Source organism: Dermochelys coriacea, chromosome 1 (assembly GCF_009764565.3).
Source record: "Dermochelys coriacea isolate rDerCor1 chromosome 1, rDerCor1.pri.v4, whole genome shotgun sequence".
Lineage (NCBI taxonomy): Eukaryota > Metazoa > Chordata > Testudines > Dermochelyidae > Dermochelys > Dermochelys coriacea.
In genome coordinates this window covers 112,065,572-112,085,816 of record NC_050068.2, presented here as the reverse complement: position 1 = coordinate 112,085,816, position 20,245 = coordinate 112,065,572, and the positions used below count along the sequence as shown (strand labels likewise).

The window sequence follows — 20,245 nt, the reverse complement described above, 5'->3', positions numbered from 1 at the left end:
TCTGTAAAATACTAAATCTTAATTCAATAAAGTCTGCCAAGGATATCACAGAAAAATGCCATATCTACACCAATGTCTTCTAATTCACGTTTCCTTGCACTGAGGGAACCTGTATTTTTTCCAGCTGTGTTTTCATATACTCTGTATACACATGAAAGGGTTTAAAATTGAAACATGGATGAAACATTTCATTTTGTATAGTGAGGAATTTTGCATGTCTTTTTTTTTTTTTTTTAAAGCTAATTACTTGAATGGTAGCTTCACTGATGTGGAGGTGGTTTATTACAGTGGTTCTCAACCAGGGCTACATGTACCCCTAGGAGTACGCAAAGGTTTTCCAGGGCGTACATCAGTTTATCTAGATATTTGCCTAGTTTTACAACAAACTACATAAAAAGCTCTAGCAAAGTCAGTACAAACTAGAATTTCATACAATGACTTGTTTATACTTCTCTATATACTATACATTGAAATGTAAGTACAATATTTACATTCCAGTTGATTTATTTTATAATTACACCTCTACCCTGATATAACGTGACCCACCATAACATGAATTCGGATATAACATGCTAAAGCAGCGCTCTGGGGGTTGGAGCTGCGCGGTCCGGCAGATCAGCATGTCTGGCTCCGACACGCTGCTCTGAGCAGCATGTTAAGGGTGCCGGGCCAGGTCCGAGGGGTTGGATAAGGGCAGAAGGTCTTGGGGGGTGGTCAGGGGACAGGCAGTGGGGAGGGGGGTTGGATGATTTGGAGCTTCTGGGGGTGGGGCGGTCAGGGGACGGGGAATGGGGTGTTGGATAGGGGGTGGGAGTCCCGGGAGCCTGTCGGGTGGTGGTATGGATGGGGTTGGGGCAGACAGAGCAGGGGGGTTGGGTAGGGCATGGGATCCTGGGGGTCATTAGGGATGGGGGCGGTCACGAGGCAAGGAGCAGGGGGGCTTAAATGGGGGTGGGGTTTTGGGACGGGGGGTCTTGGAGGGGGTAGTTGGGACAAGGAGTGGGGGGATTGGATGGGTTGGGGGTTCTGAGGGATAAGTCGGGGGCAGGAAGTGACTATTAATGGAAATGCTCGAGGCCAAAGCAAGTTTGATATAATGTGGTTTCACCTATAACGTGGTAAGGTTTTTTGGCTCCTGACGATCGCATTCTTTCGGGGTAGAGGTGTATATGGTAAACCATCAGAAAGTAAGTAATTTGTCAGTAAAAGTGTGCTGTGACACTTGTATTTCTATGTCCAATTTTGCAAGCAAGTAATTTTTAAATGAGGTGAAAATTGGGGTACACAAGACAAATCAGACTCCTGAAAGGGGTACAATAGTTTGGAAAGTTGGAGAGACACTGGTAATGCATGTAATAAACAGTAGCGCTTAGAAGCCCCAACCAATAAACCCCATTGTACACAATAAGAGAGTCCCTGCCTTGAAGAGCATACAGTCTAAACAGCTAATAGGGTCGGGAAAGAAAACGCATTGTTATCCCCATTTCCCAGATGGGGAGTTGAGGCACAGAGGTTATGATTTACCCAGTGTCACACACAACCTAGACCTCTTGCTTCCCAGGCCAGTGCCTTAATCACAAGGCCAGTAACAATATTTACTACACCTTTCAATAGCACTAAATTCCCCTCAAAAACTTGAGCAGCCAGGTTAGTGGGCACTGGGGATATCTAACACTTATTTCTGTAAGTCAGGTGGGACCAATAAATTGTCAAGAATTTTACATCATTTCTACCAGCCACCCTCTCTTGGCATCAAAACAGGACTGTTGTGCTGGTGTATTATAGTGAATCAAAGATTTAAAGTTCCTACTAAGACAGCTTTCCAGTGCCTGACTGGAAGAAGCAGAAGGAGTGGAGATATCTCCTAGGTAGAGGATGGCTAGGGTTAGAGGGGGCTCAGCCCCTCTTCCCCCCCCCCCCAAAGTTCTCAGCCCAGCTTGACTGGTGAAGCCCTACATCTGACAGGGCCAGGAAGGGGGTGGAGCAGGATGTCATGGCAGGATGACCCTGCCTACACATAGTCATGTCATGTGACACTGGTGGAATGCCATGATAGCCAATGGGCCAGAGTGGGGAGCCAGCCAGGACCAGGCCCATGCACCAGAACTTCCTGCCTCCTTCCTGCAGGCACCCCCCACCTATACCCCCTTGGCAGCCAGAGCCATGCAGGCCCTGAGTCAAGGATGCACCTCTTCCCCAGATCAGACCTCTGCCACATCTGGGGCTGAGGAGGTCTGGTGCCCTGAGGTTATGGGGCTGTCCACAGTCTTCACGTTGACCTGAACAAGCGTGCAGGATCTTTCAGCAACAGCACACCTGTTCTGTTAGACCAGCTCCGTGGAGCCAACCCAACTGGGGAAGGACCTTGGGCCAGAGTGGAGGTGTTGGGGTACACAGTGTGGGGGTCTGCCTACACTCCCCACTGTCCCGGGGGCTTGAGGGTGTAGGCTGGCCAAGGCTGCTGTTGTAATGCTTCCATGCAATCATGGCCAGCCCTGATCCAGCTCCCAGGCAGGATCACAGAGCTGGAGGCCCATCCCTGCCCCAAGGGGGACTGATTGGAGGGCTTGGGATGGCGCTGCATATCAACAGAGCAGGGTAGGGGGCTCAGGGAGAGTCTCTGCATCATGCAAGTTGCACCTCCCACTGGGTCTCCCCTTCCTAGCATGTGCCCCTTGTCACTAAACAAGAAGGTGGGGGTAAGGGTCTGGGGGGATTCAAGCTTCCCAGGGAAACTCTGGGGAGAGGACTGGGCCAAACCTAGCTGGTGGGCCCTTCCCTCCTAGAACTGCCTCCACACAAGGCCTTCAGGCTGCGGGGACCTGCCCCAGAATTGTCCAATACCACCACAGAGCTGCTCCCAGCGTGGCAGCCAAGGGCCCTCGCATCAGTGGCAGGAGCTGGATCTAGCCCCAAAGGAGTATTAAGTAGTGGGTAGGGGTCACCTAAAGGCACCGAGCTGGGGTTGGGGGCTTCAGACCCCATTGCCTTCACCCTATCTCATTTTCTTCCTGCATCTAGCTCCCCTCTTTTTCACAAAGTAGCAGGCCCCAACCCCGCCCAGTAGCTGGTTCCCTGCGGGTGTTAGGAGGAGGGATTCGGTCTGTAGAGAATGCAGAAATGGTGCATTTTGGAAGTGAATTCTAAACAAGTGGAGCAGGGCAACATCAAAGGCAGAAACCCCACTTCTGAGAGTCAAGCTCCAGGGTAACAGCCAGTGCAGGCTGGGCTCTCTCTCTAACATCGCCCTTCCCCTTAGGTCTCCCCTCCACACCAAGCCAGGATAGAGACTGCACTTTTAATTTTGTTGTCCTTAAGATTGATGTTGCCTTTGCTTGCATCAGATGTTTCCATTCACTTAAAGGACAGTATCAGCTGCAACAGGAAAATCAAGGCAGCTTCTCAAATCTTAGGTAAAGGGAATGTGACATTTCTAAATGTGTTTTCAATGGTACCAGTAAAAGTAGAGCAGTGTGGAAGAAGAGTTAAATGGTTGGTGTGCTTCAGTAAGATGGATCAAGTATCTTGGCTCCAGGATCCTTTAGTGTTCTTTACTACTTGACAGGAATTTTTTACACCCTGGACACAGTGATCAAAAACTGAATATAAGGGAAAATAAACCACCTGGGCCTTGAGTCTACTGTCTCTAAACTTTGGAGAGGAGGGAAAGTGCGAACCACATAATACTTGCATTTGTGTGAATGTATAATACATATTCACAAACAATAGACTTCGTTTAATTAATTAAGCTTGCTGTCATCAATAAACTAAACTATTAAAAAACTATCAAAATTAGGAATATACATAAAGGATTAAAAGGCTACAAAGTCAAGCGCACTCAAGTTCAAAAATACTGGAGTGGACATTGCCCTTGCAACCTTAATTTAACTCCCTTCTGAAAAAATCTGAGACACACCGAGGTACTGACCCTGTAAAACAGAAAATACTGATGTAGCCTCACAGTAGCAAGACCACAATATTAAGGAAAAGTCTGTAGCAACTCCATAGTTTAAGGGTACTTGAATTTAACACAAGAATAAAGTTCCTTTGTTTCACACTTTGCCAACTGAACTTAGTTGCTAAATTTGATAAATTCAGTCTTGCAAAGAGTTACTGTTCTGTATAAAAGCTTGTCCACACTGTTCGGAGCAGCAGTATGTCAAAGCACAGTATGGAACTTGTAGTATACGGTAGCAGTATCCACACAGCCAGATAACATGTGACAGACTAATGCATGGTAGGTTTAGACTCTGGCATGCTGTGCGCTAACCAACCATATAGATGCCCTAATTTTTAATAAAATATGTAATGTTTGCTGATATCGTCTTAAAATACATACTTTGCTTTGTTTTCCTCACATTTATTTGTGTTCCTCTAGCTAAACAACCACAAACTCCATACTTCTCTCTCGCATTTGGATGTGTTGGACACAAGCCACTTCTCAAATTTTAAATACATAGTTGTTCCACTTACTTTGGAGATATGCCAAGATTAGCTGATGGAATTACTTGGATACATCAGCACCTTAGATGTTCCAGTACTGCCCACCTGCCTTTGTGAAACACTGAGCTCTGCCCAGCATAAAGGCCATGGGGAAGGAGGCTTTGAACCGAATGGCATAAGCAGTGCTTTAAGAGCAGCTTCTCTCCTATCTGATTGCTCCACTGCAATTCCCATAACAGCCTCACTCCTCAATGTACTCTCCCCTAGACACGCTGCCTGGCCCCACCGTGCCCTGTATTCAGTTACCACATTTTGCTTTTAAACAATATTGTATCAATGTATCAGCATTGATGGATCTAAACATTGATGTGTATCAACATTTAAAGGCTTAATGTGGTAAGGGGGCTTGCAGGGAATGGAGCTTGGGGAAAATCAGACTGCTCATGAGAGATTATCGGGGCAGGGAGTGCACAAGACTCTGTGGGGGAGACATGTAACACAGCTGGACAGAGTGCCAGAAGTGGGAGGAGGCCTGGTGGACATTAGGGCTCTGAGGGGTTTATGAATGAGAATACATATCAGTATTGAAAGCTATCCATGTGCGTAACTATTTTAAGAACCTGAGAAATTCCTATGAAGTAAACACATCTATAACTTGAGTTCCACTTTGTCAGGGGGGTACAGATAGAGGCTGAATATGCCACGAGACAAGGGTATTTCTATTTGGGGGGAGGGGAGGAAATTTGATGGATGAAAGAGTCACAAGGTCCCTAGAAATGGGTAAGGGAGAATTTTTGGTGTTTGGTAGGCATGTCAGTCAGTGGATAGGGTTCAGAGCGGCAGGGTGAGACTGTAACGGCATCAGATATAGACGCACATAAAAGCAGTAAAAGAACAGGCTGAGGAAATTTTAGGAAAAAAATGAGGGGGGTGGTAGAAAATAGTTTACACCAAATGAGACTATAGCTGTAGCTAAAATATCCCCACCCTCCACCCTGGATCTAATGTAGTTAACCCAGTAATAATGTTCTGATTTTGTAGATGAATACATGTTCTTAAACTCATGACACAGTACTCCCTATCAGGTCCTTCAGCCCAATTACTTATGAGAAAAAGAGTAGCAGCCGTGTTAGTCTGTATTTGCAAAAAGAAAACTAAAACCTCTCCAACGCATCATCAAGGATCTACAACCTATCCTGAAGGACGACCCATCACTCTCACAGATCTTGGGAGACGGGCCAGTCCTTGCTTACAGACAGCCCCCCAGTCTGAAGCAAATACTCACCAGCAACCACACACCACGCAACAGAACCACTAACCCAGGAACCTATCCTTGCAACAAAGCCCGTTGCCAACTCTGTCCACATATCTATTCAGGGGACACCATCATAGGGCCTAATCACATCAGCCACACTATCAGAGGCTCGTTCACCTGTGCATCTACCAATGTGATATATGCCATCATGTGCCAGCAATGCCCCTCTGCCATGTACATTGGTCAAACTGGACAGTTTCTACGTAAAAGAATAAATGGACACACATCAGACGTCAAGAATTATAACATTCAAAAACCAGTCTGAGAACACTTCAATCTTTCCGGTCACTCAATTACAGACCTGAGGGTGGCTATCCTTCAACAAGAAAAACTTCAAAAACAGACTCCAATGAGAAACTGCTGAATTGGAATTAATTTGCAAACTGGATACAATTAACTTAGGCTTGACTAGAGACTGGGAATGGATGAGTCATTACACAAAGTAAAACTATCTCTCCATGTTATTTCTCCCCCCCACCACACCCCCCACTGTTCCTCAGATGTTCTTGTTAACTGCTGGAAATGGCCTACCTTGCTTGTCACCATGAAAGGTTTTCCTCCTTTCCCCCCCTGCTGCTGGTGATGGCTCATCCTAAGTGATCACTCGCCTTACAGTGTGTATGATAAAACCCATTGTTTCATGTTCTCTGTGTGTGTGTGTGTGTGTGTGTGTGTGTGTGTGTGTGTATAAATCTCCCCTCTGTATTTTCCACCAAATGCATCCGATGAAGTGAGCTGTAGCTCACGAAAGCTTATGCTCAAATAAATTTGTTAGTCTCTAAGGTGCCACAAGTACTCCTTTTCTTTATGAGAAAAAGAGGCTTATGTGCAGTGGATGGATATTAGAAGAGGATCTGTACTTTCACAATGGCTTAAGTTGTGTGGGTTTGTTTTAGTTGTAGTTCTTATATAACCATATGCTTCCAGCTTTATATATTCTGCCAGAACTCAGAGTTTCAGATATAGTATGGGTGTATTCAGCAAATGTTTTAGATTCCCTGCAACCTTTGTCTGCCTCTTTTGGCTACTCCTACAGAATCTCACCTTATCTATCCTCACCTTATAGTTCTACAGAAGCAGCAATCACAAACTTTATCAGAGTCTGCGTTCTTCCAATTCCCTTGTTGATTGTCTTATGTAAGTATTCTGAAGAATCCTTTATTCCCCTCGTCACTCTCTTAATGAAATGTTGCAGAGTATGTATGCACATTTTATAAGCCAAATGCTGAATTGTTCAGAAACAGGCAAGTGCCCTTTCGTAGACTCCTTCAGTCTATTTATTTTTCTTCCAACTCACACTGTGATGTGAACTCTGGTCTTCAGTTCATGCAGCAGAATGAATCCAGTCTTTCTAAACAAGTTGAAATAGTCAGAGGATGCAGAGTTCTCTGTAGCATGTTAATGGTCCTTGCTTCAAGTACAAAGGCAGGTTTAAAAGGAGAAGAAAAATCTATATACAAAGAAGTTTGGTTTGGGCAGTTACATTATTATTCATGTTGCAACCCTCTCCCTTCATCCACTGAACTATCAGTGCCAAAATGAGAACAAGACTGCTTTTGCAAACCCAAGTGTTGAGAAATAAATACTGGGTTTTGCAACATTATTTGAAACTGAAGTAGTGGTTCTAGTCTATGTGATTCAGCCTATATACTCTTGTTCCTTCAATTTACATTGATTGTGATGATTTTTAATAGGTATTTTTCAAACAAAAACTTTTTTTTACTGTTAAGGTTGAACATGGTTCTGTCTAGCTAACACTGAAAAGTAATTACAAAATCCTGCATCTTTTAAAAAACCCAGATCACCAGAATGTTTGAAAATTGTTATGGGATCTACTCCTATATAATTTTTCATTGCTTAAATTCACTGCACCTGACTGCCCCTTGCCCCCACCCCAGTCTAGCTCCTTAACATCTTTCCCCTGGAATTTGCAAAAACATGTGCTAGGTAGGGTTGCCAACTTTCTGATTGTAGAAATCCAAACACCCTTGCCCCGCCCGCCACTCACTCGCTCTCCCCCACCGTCGCTCACTTGCTGGGGTAGGGGATTGGGGCCTGGGAGGGGGAGGGTTCTGGCTGGGGGTGTGGGCTCTGGGATGGGGCTGGGGATGACGGGTTTGGGGTGCAGGACAGGGCTCTGGGCTGGAGAGTGGAGCCAAGGGGCTGGAGTGTAGGAAGGAGCTCCGGGCTGGGCTTGGGGTGCAGGGGGCTCTGGTTGGAGGGTGCGGAAGGGGGTTCTGGCCTGAGGCCCAGGGGGTTGGGGTGCAGAAAGGGTGTGGACTCTGGGCAGGAGTCTGGGTGCAAGAGGGGGCTCAGGGCTGAGACACAGTTGGGGTGCAGGGTGCAGACTCCAGGCAGCACTTACCTTAGGCAGCTCCTGGGAAGTGGTGACATATCCCTCTGGTTCCTAAGTGCAGGGGTAGCCAGAAGGCTCAACATGCTGCCCTGTCCGCAGGTGCTGCCCCCGCAGCTCCCATTGGCCATGGTTCCAGGCCAGTGGGAGCTGTGGAGCTGGCACCATGGGCAGGGGCAGCGCACTAAGCCCCCCTGGCCATCCCTGCGCCTAGGAGCTGGAGGGACATGCTGGCTGCTTCCGGGAGCTGCGCAGAGCCAGCTGTTTCTTGAGCAGGCATTCCGGTCAAAAAACTGGGCACTTGGCTACTCTGATAGGCCAAAATAAAAAATGACTAGGCGATAATTAGAAATAGGATCTTGAATAGGAAATCTGTCTGTAAATTGAATTGGATGTGGGTGAGTGAAGTAGTATTTGGAAGAGGACAGGAAGGATTCCTTTACTATTTCCAGACTAATTCACATTTGGGCACTAAAACAGATGTTTTTTGAGGAAAATAATATTTCTCCAGTGTTAACTGTTAATTTTTAAGGAAAATCGTGCTGCACTTTTTTTTTTTATTAAATGAAGTTTTTATTTGACTTTGCTGTTGCTCATTGGAGGAAAGAGGTTTAAGTTTCCAACTGAGGAAAGTGCTTAAGCACATGCGTAAGTACGTTGCTGAATCAGGTTGCCAGAAAAGGAGAGCTGCTGTGCCTTGATGAGGCCTAGCAAAGGGCTTTGCTCCCCTGGGCTTTAGCAAGTCTATGGGAGGGAGGGAAAGGGAAGATGATGAAACCTGGGTGGAATATGGAGTAAAAAATGGTGGAAAGGGGAAGCTTTTCTCATGATTAAAAACCTTGGGATTTAAAAGCTACAATATGTTACCCATTTTTAAAGTTAAGTGTTTACAGCCTCTGCCTTTCCTTGTCTTTCTCCATGCCCTCCAGTCTCCTGTCATTTTCCCCCCTTTCATCCGCTGCCCCAGTCTCCTGCCTGCCTCAAAATTACCCTTCCTTCTCCCCACAGACTCCCATTCCATGCCCAGATCATGCAGTGAAGATTCCTGCTCCACCACGTTTCTCCAACAGTTGAGATTGGCATGTGAAACATCAGGAAGATCAGATGGGGGTGGGGAGGACGACAACTGAGGTGTATTCAAAATGAATCTGCTTATGAGATATTCGCTTCACCCTTAGTTATGGAATAGTTACTGTCAACAGCTGGATGTGGCAGTTGTGAGGCTAGGGACTCAAAAGCTCTATTCTTCTATGTATGGAACACCAGTCTATCAAAGTATCTGGGACACCTTACAATAAAACCCAAGGCAGGTTAAATTAATAACAATTTAAAGGACTTTAAAATCAATATCCTGTGCCAAAGGATTTCTGAAACTTAAATATTTTCAAACATACTTTAAGGAAGGCTAATTTCATGCTGACTGCCCGGTAAAAAGGAGGGCATGCCGTGGCTTCTGTCACTGCAAATCTGTTTCTGACTGCCCCATCCCCTTGGCTGTCGTTGCAAAACTTAAAAGAATCAGAAGCTATTTTGATATTTTAAACGCTTCCTTTTGCAAATATTGATGCTTATTCCGATGTTCAAAAACTACACCCTCCCCCCCCCTTTTTCACCAAATTAAATCTTCTAATGAAAGAGTAGGTCTAGTCTACCAGGGAATGTTTTACAAATTGGAAGTTCAAGTTGAACTCATTAAATTCTGACAGATCTCTGAATCTTCAACTGGGCTAATTCTGGTATTTGTTCTTGAAGTCTTTGTCAGTCTCTTGATGGGCTATGTAATTTGATGCTGCTGACTTTTATTAATTTCTGTGTCAAATAAAAGCATTTAGTGCAGCAAACAGGGTGGATTGCCGTTTTGGGGAGGCAATTTGTTTTTTTGGAATGAGGTTTCTCGAGCCCTGAGGCTGATGCTCAAGACAGTTTGGCTTGAGAAATAAATTATGGGGTTTGACTGCTGTGACCTCTTGCTCCTCAGGTCCAGGCTTGAGACAAAGTGGGCACTGTTTGAAGAGATACGTTAAGGATAAGCTTGCAATTTAAGTGGAAGCACACAGCAGTTGTATAGTTCCTTTTCATTCCTTCAGAAAGAAGATATTGTTTTTGCAAAGCCACCCTAGCACTCAAGGGGAAGGGGGGAAATCAGATTAGATTTAATGTGCATTTTCTTGCAGTTAAAGTTTTGCTGCTTAATTATCAGTTGGGAAATACATGCAGTGTTTAAGAAATGCACTTTTAATTTATAAAAGTAAGCACAATATAGGAAAAATACACTATCTGAATGAGTTGGAGTAGAATATTGTAAAACACTGTCTTCAAAATCCACAACCAGGAAAGCACTGAACAGAGTTTTCTAAAATATAAAATAAGGGCCCTATTCTGCAAACGCTAGTGAGAATAATGCTTACTGTGAGGCACACAAATGAGTTCAATAGGACTACTCATGCAAGTAAATCTCGTGTCCAGTAGTGGATATAGGATTCAGTTATAATATAGCTAACTGCATTTCCTTTGCATTTCTTCCTTTCATTATGCTCTTTTCCAACATCATGTATTGTAAACAGGCTTTTAAAGACTTCTGAGGGCCACTCTCCAGAAATGTTCAGTGCACATTCATATGTTGTTTCCTCTGTTGTCTTTTCTATTCTTGACTGCTTCAAATGATGGTGGTTTGACTGATCCATTTGGAGGTCTGTTTGGTGGGGTGGCTAATTACTGTCCCTCAATACATTTTTACGAGTATCAAATGCTAATCTGAGTTTAAGGACTGTGCAATAAATATGGGAAAAGACATATTTGTACCTCTCAGGCTTTCAGGTGGCACAGTAATCTAGGAATTATAATGGAGAAATGGATATATAATCAACAGGTTACTAAGCATCATCTCTTCAGTGTCTTTTTTTTTTTTTTTTTTTTTTTTGTGGCACAGCCTATTATGTGTATCAGTATTTTATGGGAAGGAAAGGACAGACTTTATGGCTAGATTCATTAGCACATCTAGAAAAAGCAAGCAGAATTTCTACAGAGAAACTTAGATACTTTAATGCTTAGGCATTGAACTCTGTCATACATACTTAACTTTGTGCACATGAGTAGTCCTGCTGAAGTCAACTGCATAAGTGTTTACAGGTTTAGGGCCTTATGGTCTCCCCTTAGGAACTATTCTGCTAGGAGAGCTGTTCATAATGCTCAGTTTGGTAGAAAAGTTTGTGCTAGTGCGAAATTTCAAGCTTTCTATTTGTAAAAACAATATCACACTCCTGGAGATCAAATAAGGTTTCTTCATAGAGGGAAAACAGGCAAAAGTGACAAGGCATGCTGTCATAGTTAACATGGAAAAGTGCCAATGCAGCAAGTACATGTTGTAAACTTTGTTGGAAGGTACCAGATCTGTGAGTAAAGTAAATATATAACATCTATAAAGTTACTTAAACTATGGCGTTACCAAGTAAATATTGTCCAACTCAAGAGTAGAGCCACCAAGAATTGTGTGTAACACCTTTTGCAGTTAAAAGTTAGAAGCTGTGTATGCAAGTACAATTCGTAAATACTCAGGGGCTGAGACACAATAAATGGGATCAGATGCTGATGTCCAGAGGAGACTGGGCAGGAGAGGGACCAAATGATGTACTGTAATTTTTTGTTTTCTGAAATCTGCCTTTGGGATCCATGTTTAATGATAGTAGTTCTCTACGAGTCTGTATTATGGGCTTCATTTGTTAATCTTGGACATTGTAGCATATATTATTATAAATACATTTTAACACTTGTTTTTTCTGAATAATATTACATGACGTTAACCATTAATACATTGTGTCATGTTCTCACTAAAAATGACATTTAGTACCATGTTTTGCTATATAATGAATGAAGCTTGCTGGCTAGCTCCAAAAGTCTATTAAGAGAGTACAGAAATCCATTAAAAATTTATTTCATTCTAGGCAGCAGTATGAACAAAAGAGGTGTGCAGTGACCTAAAATGCTTTTGCTGTGTATAATAGGAGCAATGTATGTGTGTCCTGACAGAGCCAAGGGAATGACATATGCTGATTAAAATGCAAGAAAAATGGAAAGTTAATGTAAGGAACTATTAATAACTCAGATGAGTATTAAATCTTTTAACAGAATACCGTTGAAGGGTTTTTTTATACTGTAGCTTTAATGAATCCGTCTCCCAGTCTTGTGCCCAGCCAGGACAATAGGGAGGTCTGTTTAAACAGAAAAACTACTGGCTTTCAGCCTATTATTTAGAATTAGTGATTTATTTTTAAGTCTACATCTGCAGTGCTTGCTGCATCTGTCAGTATGACTCATGCTTCGGTAGATTTGAATGGGCGGATGGAGTTTAAGTGACTCGGGGTGAAGAATCTGTGTTAGTACGATAGACCTGTCACGGCACAAATAATGTTGATAGATGCTTGTAGTTCTTATATACAATTCCTTAACCATATAATTGGATAGAAAAAAAAAAACAAAAGGCTTGCTATTAAGTCTCAGGTGTTTCTCTGTTTAAATTAGTAGGATTCAAGGGAAGCTACTTACGTCTCTAAACAGATTTGTATGTTAAAAATGATATTTTTATCCATTGTAGAATTTGACCTAACTGTAGGAAAAATCATTTGTTTTTCTGTTGATCTAGCTAGATCATTCTTCTGTATATTATAATCAGGTGGAAATGGATATTTAGTTTTAACAGATAATAAACATCACAAATCCACCTCAAAGGCTTAGTTACTACCAATTGTCTTAATCAGTTTTGGATTTGAGATTTTTGTTTGGAGAAAATGGAGGAGTTGGATGTGAGGTTTTCATTTTAAATTAATTAATTAGTTCAAAGAGTTGATTTAATGTGCATTGGAGAATACATAGTCTATAAATTCCTCATTGTTACTTTTGCTCACCCTTCTGTCTGCCTCTTGTTTTATACAGTAAAAGCTGTTTTATCTGGCACTTCACCAACCAGAAAGCTCTATAAACCGGCATTTCTGATCTTCATTGAAAGTCCAGTTTATAGTCTGTTTGGTGTGGGGCTGGCAGGGAGTTGGGGCATAGGAGTGGGTGTGGAATGCTGGCTTAGGGAGGGAGTTTGGGTGCAGGAGGGGGCTTAGGGCACAGGAAAGGGTGCAGGGTGCTGGATCCGGGGGCTGCTCATCTCTGGCAGCTCCCCACAAGCGGCGACCTGTCCTGGCCACTTCTAGGCCGAAGCATGGTAGGCAGCTCTACGCACAGCTTCTGCCCGCAGGTGCCGCCCCCGCAGCTCCTATTGGATGTTTTTCTTGGCCAATGGGAGCTATGGAGGCAGCACTCGGGGAGGGGTGGAGGCAGTGTGCAGAGCCACCTGCCACACCTTCGCCTAGGAGCAGCTGGGACAGGTCACGGCTTGCGGGGCATCCCCTGAGGTGAGCACCCTGCAGAACCTGCACCCCCTCCTGCGCCCCAAGCCCCCTCCCACACCCAAACTCTCTCCCACTTAGTTAAATGGCATTTTTCAATTATTGGCACCCCCCATTCCTCCAACATGCCAGATAAAATAGCTTTTACTGTACTTAGATTGCAAAGTCTTTGTGGCAGGGACCATCTTGTCATTGTGTACCTACTGCAATGGGGCACTGATCCTTGATTACAGCCATTAGGTGCTATTGCAGTACAAATAATAAATATCTGTTCCTTGTCATGCACTGGAAAATTTTGTTTCATGGGCATTTTAATATATAATGGAATAAATCAAAGTGATATAGTGCCTGGAGATGTAGCTTAGTGCATACACACAGTTGCAGCCTAACAAAGGCAAGTGAAGTTAACATTCAGGGTATAAAGTAAAAACAAACTTGCTACTTTGAGATACCAATACTAACTCTTCTTATTTCCCCAGCCCCTTCTATGGAGAAGACTTTTACTGTGAAATTCCTCGGAGTTTTCGTCACCTGTCATTTTACATTTTTGATAGAGATGTTTTCCGAAGGGATTCCATCATAGGTATGTGTTTATAAAATGCCTATTTTCATTGTAGTTGTAATCTTTCAGGATTTCCCAAGTTCATCAAACTATAAGCAGCTATATGAATTCAGATCTTAGAATGGGCATTAATGATATTGATTGTGATTTAAAAAAAAACACACCACAAAAGAAAAAAGTTGTCTCCTATATATTATATGCTAGGAAATACAAATAAGTTGATGGGGAATGCAGATTATTAGTTTAATCAAAATATACAGTAAGTATTACAGCATTATATTAATGTTAGCAACATAACTTATAATCACTTGATTTTATGTAGGAGTTTGTGATGGGATGCACCTGGCCTTTTGTGGACCTCTGCTGGAGGGGCTAGGTTCTTGCTACACCCCGCCCCAGGAAGGAGCAGCAGAGATGGGTCCTCCCAGCCTGCCTAGAGGCCTTGTAGAAGCAGCCAATCAGAGCCCAGCAGGTTCAGATAAAAGCAGCTGCAGGGCTTTAGCTGGTCAGTTCCTGGCTGGGACCAGAGGGGCAAGAAAGGGTGCTCTGCTCTGGCCAAAGGAGCTCAACTGGCTACATTTACTAGACCTGGGAGTGAGAGGACATGACAAGTTTAACCCTAAGGTGAAGGTAAAGGGAGCAGGAGGGAAGAGGCCCAGGGAATGCAGCAGTAACTAATTAAAGGAAGCAGTACATGGCTGCTGTATGCAAGGTCCCTAAGTTGGAACCTGGAATCATGGGTGACTCTGGGTTCCCCCACTGGCCACTAGCAAAGTGGCCTAAGTTCCAAGAAGGGGACAAGATTCTTTAGAAGCCAGAATGAAGGGTGGGATTTAAAGGGCTAGCGATGGGGCTGAAGACCCTGCTGATGGCAGACGGTTGGTTTGACTTTCGCTGCCCTGGAAGGGGTTCATCCATTTTGACTGTGTGACTTGTCCAGAGGACTGAGCCACTGAAGACCCACCTAGTGAGGTCAGGTTTCAGAGTAGCAGCCGTGTTAGTTTGTATTCGCAGAAAGAAAAGGAGTACTTGTGGCACCTTAGAGACTAACAAATTTATTTAAGCATAAGCTTTCGTGAGCTACAGCTCACTTTTCGGATGCATTACGGGGGGGGGGCAGGAGGAGGGAAAAGATTACAGTACCACACTCAGCCTCAAGGAGGCTCTCCAGGAGTGCTGCCATCACAGGCCTGTAATCTCAAAAAAAAAAAAAAAAATCCGCAAATACTTTAAAAACTATCTGCATGTAGCATCACTAAAATACTACCACCTTTGGAGTAGGGGGCAATAGCTAATGGGTCACCTAGTATAAGAGTGGTAGGGGAAGGAGAAATTTCACCCAGAACATCAAGGCAAACCCTTACTTGTGCAAAGTCCCATGAGATTTTTCACTGTCCATGCAAAGTAGGCAAGACCTCTGCTTGTAGGATCCTGTTTGAAAGCCCAACATGCAGTAAACTCAGTAGCACTTAATTTATCTGCTTCAGCGCTTGTCTATATGGTCACTTAGTGCAAAGCAAACTGGGGCGTTCTGCACCTGATTTAGTCTGCCATGCACTAAGTGGCTGCATGGACCCTGCTGCTATTTACTAACAGTTCCATAGAGTTCTTTGATTTTCTCCTGTTTCAAACAAGTATAGGTCAAAATGCACTGTGTTACTGTGCGGCAGCAGGATCCACATGACAAGTGAGTGCTTCGGAGGTTAGTGGGGTTCAGGAGTCTCCTGGAATCAGGCTCTATCTCACGGAGGCTACTGAAGCCAAACCAGGAGATTTTAGGCGGCTAAAAGTCTGGCAGTGTAGTGGGGCTAAGGCAGGTTCCCTACCTGCCCTGGCTCTGTGCCTCTCCCAGAAGCGGCTGGCACGTCCCTGGGGGCCAAGGGTCTCTGCACTCTGCCCGCACCCCAAACACTGACTCCAGAGCTCCTATTGGCCAGGAACTGCAGCCAATGGGAACTGCGGGAACGGTGCCTGCAGGCAGGGGCTGTACACGGAGCTCCACCATCCCTGGCCTGCAGGGACATGCTGGCCACTTCCGAGAGTGGAGTGGGGCCAGGGCAGGCAGGGAGCTTGTCTTAGCCCCGCTGCACCACCAACCGGGAGCTGCCTGAGGTAAACGCTGCCTAGCTGGAGCCCACACCCCTTGCCCCAACCCCCTGCCCCAGCCCTGAGCCCCTTTCTGCACTCAAACTCCTTCCCAGAGCCTTTGCCCCTCCACCCCCCCAACCTCTTACCCCCGCCCGGAGCCCCCTCCTGCACCCAAACCCCCTACCCCAGGCTCAGCTCGGAGCCCCCTCCCACACTCCAAGCCCCTCAACCCCAGCCCAGAGCCCACCCCCCCTCCCACAACACAACTCCCTGCCCCAGCCTGGTGAAAGAGAGTGAGGGTGGGGGAGAGTGAGTGATGGAGGGAGGGAGGAATGTAGTGAGCGGGGCTGGGCCTCAGGGAAGGGGCAGGGCAGCAAGTGTGTTTGGGTTTGTGTGATTAGACAGTTGGCAACCCTGGAGGTTAGTGTGCTGTAGGTTTACAGCCTGGCTGGCTGAGTACTAACTGACCATCTAGACAGTCAGTTAGAAGGATAAGGAGCTTCCTCAAGCCTTCATGTTGTTGTTGAGGAGCAGGGAAGAGATTTAAAATCCTTTTAATCAGTTATATAAATGTCAAAATGTATTTGTTTTAGAACAAGGGTTTTTTTTCCAAACTTTTTTATTTGTGGATGCCTAAAAAATTTCAAATGGAGGTGCAGACCCCTTTGGAAATCTTAGACATAGTCTTTGGACTCCCAGGGGTCTGCAGACCACAGGCTGAAAACCACTATAACAGCCTTTCACAGATCCCTTCGACAATCTGTGGGCCCCTGGTTGAAAACCACTCTTTTAGGAGCATAGACATTTTTCATTATCCTTGCAATGTTATTTTTTATTTTAAAGTTTCAGATGGATTGTTTTTTCAACAGTTTGACAAAATCATACATTATCTTTATTATAAACAACAATGTTCCAGCTTAGTAAATCTGTAGTTCACAATGAGGAATATGTGCTTTGCTAAGTTTGTGGGAGCTGGAGGGGAGTGTGGAGAAATAGTTACAAAAAAAGTGAGTATATGCTATACAAATGCAGTATGCTGTCATGCTTAGTGCATATAGAGTGAATCTATCTAGCTATCAACACAATTCTTCTCAGTATAGTATAGTATAGTATAGCACCTGTGGACAAGGCAGCATGTGGAGCCACCTGGCCACGCTGCCATGTAGGAGCCAGAGGGGGGCTGCTTAAGATAAGCGCCATGCATAGACTGCACCCTGACCCCCTCCTGTACCCCAACCCCCCTGCCCTAGCCCTGATCCCCCCCCCACCCTCCGAACACCTCAGACCCAGCCCGGAGCAACCTCCTGCACCCCAAACCCATCATCCCCAACCCCATCGCAGAGCCTGCACTCCCATCCGAAGCCCTAAACCCTCCTGCCCCATTCCAGAGCCCCCACCTGCACCCTGAACTCCTCATTTCTGGCTCCCCCACAGAGCCCGCAACCCCCAACCCTGATCCCCCTCCTGCCCTCCAAATCCCTCAGTCCCAGCCTGGAGCACCCTCCTACACCCCAAATCTCTCATCCCCAGCCCCACCCCAGAGCCCACACCTCCAGCCAGAGCCCTCACCCCCTCTTGTACCCCAACCCCAATTTTGTGAGCATTCATGGCTTGCCATACAATTTCCATACCCAGATGTGGCCCTCGGGTCAAAATGTTTGCCCACCCCTGCTTTAAATTGACTTCAATAGACTTTGGATCAAGCTCATAAAGTAATAGCTGCATTTCTATAAACAAATCCTATTCCCAAGAAAATTACTGCCTATTTAGTGACTCCACTGCACTGAGATACAAAGGCAGGTTTACTTAAAATAGGGATTTTATCTGGTAATGGTAAATCTTTGTACAGATACTATAATCTAAAACAGAGGGGTATATGTTCCCTTGAGCCACTGATTGTTGGCATTAGAAGTCAAACAATTGAAGGATTGTTTGGCATCTTCAGTCCTTCCTTGAACTTCTATCAGATTTCCAAAGCTTTTACTTTCCAAAGGTATACTTTTAAAACTTTTAATATATGTTCAGAGTTAAGAAACTTTTCAGTTAGTAAACTGAATTCTAACATTTAGCTAGTAAAGATTAGAGAGCTTTCCTCTCTAGATCAGTGGTCCCACAGGCCGCTTGTGGCCCAATCAGCACACAGCTGCTGCCCATGTGACATCCTCAGGGCCATATAGATAGTATATATATTGTGGGAATGGGTCCACATAACACAGAGAGCGCTGCATATGTGGCCACAATGGTAAATAGGTTGAGAGCCACTGCTATAGACAAATCCGGATGCCTACTATTCTTCACTTTAGGGTTTCTCCTGCTATCTCTTTTTTAAGGTGAAGAGCAGCATTATCTTTGTGTGTTTCATTCCAAACTGGAGTGAAAGCATAAATTTGTTGGTTAAGGCCCTGAGGTAGAACTCAGGAGATCTGGTTTCAGTACCCCACTCTGACAGACCTATGTAACCTTGGGCAAGTCATTCAGTCTCTCTCTACCTCAGTTTCCAATCTATAAAATGGGGATAATTACATCATTTCTCCAACTCTTTGTCTCATCTACTCAGATTTTAAGCTCTTTGGAGCCAGGACTAGCTCTTCCTATTTTTGTGTACAGCACATACCACAGTGGGACCATGATCTTGGCTGGAGTCTCCAGGCACTTACTGCAATACAAATAATATTCTCAAAGCTCCCTGAACTAATTTCTTAATCCATCAAGGTGGTTTTGGACATGTACAACTCCATTTATGGAACCTCTAATAGAAGGCATTTCAACTTAAAAGACTCATTAGTGTAAAATCTTAATTGCTGAACACTCTGCCACTTCTCAAATGTCAGATTTAGGCCAGAAAGTAGGGAAATCTCTTGATTTGAATAAAAAAGAAGAAATTATAAAACTGGAATTTAAACTTTTTGAAACTTCAAGCTTTGGAGCCTTCTTTTAGAAATTGGAGGAAAACCCATGCTCCTCTGATGGAGAGACTCTCTTGTGTGGTAGTAAGGAGGTGCTCCTTCCCTTTCTAATCTGATCTTGCCGATTCTTCATCTGAAGAAAGGAATTCTTCTGAATAAGGACCACAGTCTTGACGGTCCTGGAAAGGAGAGTTATCCTGGTCAGACTAACTCTGGCAAGGCTATGACAAGGGGCTGGAGAGCAGGAGAGGGAGGAGCTGGAGTCATTAAATAAATAGGCGGTAATTTTCTTGGGAATAGGATTTGTTCATAGAAATGCAGCTATTACTTTATGAGCTTGATCCAAAGTCTATTGAAGTCAATTTAAAGCAGGGGTGGGCAAACATTTTGGCCCGAGAGCCACATCTGGGTATGGAAATAGTATGGTGGGCCATGAATGCTCACAAAATTGGGGTTGAGGTGCAGGAGGGGCTGACCCTTTCATCCACCAGTGCCAAAAATATACTGCATTGTTGCTCTAAAATTTATCTACTGCATAAGTGTTTATCCTTTTGGGTTTGTTTTTGTTCACAGATATCTTATAAATAGGAAGAAAATATCTGACTTGTTTTGTTTTTGCTGGCTCAAGACTTCATCTCTGCTACACAATGTGTACTATACTTCTACCTTTGATGCCGGAGAATTCACTGTCACAACAGGCCAAGGTAGAAATATAAATATTTCAAATTTGAAGAAAAAAAAGACACCTAGTCAAAGTTCTAGAACCTTGATAATTAATATTACAGTAAATAAAAGCCCCAGCAAATATTAATTATTCAGAAGGAACTCTGACAGCATACTACCTAAAAACCCCCCACCCTCTCAGCATTCTGGGATGCACGTACTTAGCCCTCTCCAAAACCCCAAATCAAAAAGATGTCAAATCTATCCTATCAGACAGAAAACAGACAGTCAAGTTCACAACCTCTGTAAGCAATATTTGAACTATATTTTAGTGTCCAAAGTTACCTAACAAAAATGTGATTTTCATTGTTGGCCTGAAATATGCCCATCGGTCTCCCTGGATGGAAGAGGACACCCCTGATTTTTCTCTCAATAAGTGAGTGGGGCGGTAGGGACTAAGAGTCCAGGTGAAGTGAGACCTGCACATATAGAGACCCCTGACATGGGAAGGACAGAGTATTG

The 20,245-nt window shown here is 44.3% G+C and overlaps 1 protein-coding gene across 2 annotated transcripts in view; it reads left to right on the top strand.

Annotated features, from left to right (window-relative positions):
- RASA3 (RAS p21 protein activator 3) overlaps positions 1–20,245 on the top strand; it is a 265,746-nt gene that overhangs the window by 131,048 nt on the left and 114,453 nt on the right. For both annotated transcript variants that reach the window (XM_038388188.2, XM_038388179.2), the window contains exon 3: positions 13,984–14,087. In XM_038388188.2, the coding sequence (XP_038244116.1) occupies positions 13,984–14,087 (104 nt within the window). The remainder of the gene's footprint in view (positions 1–13,983; positions 14,088–20,245) is intronic.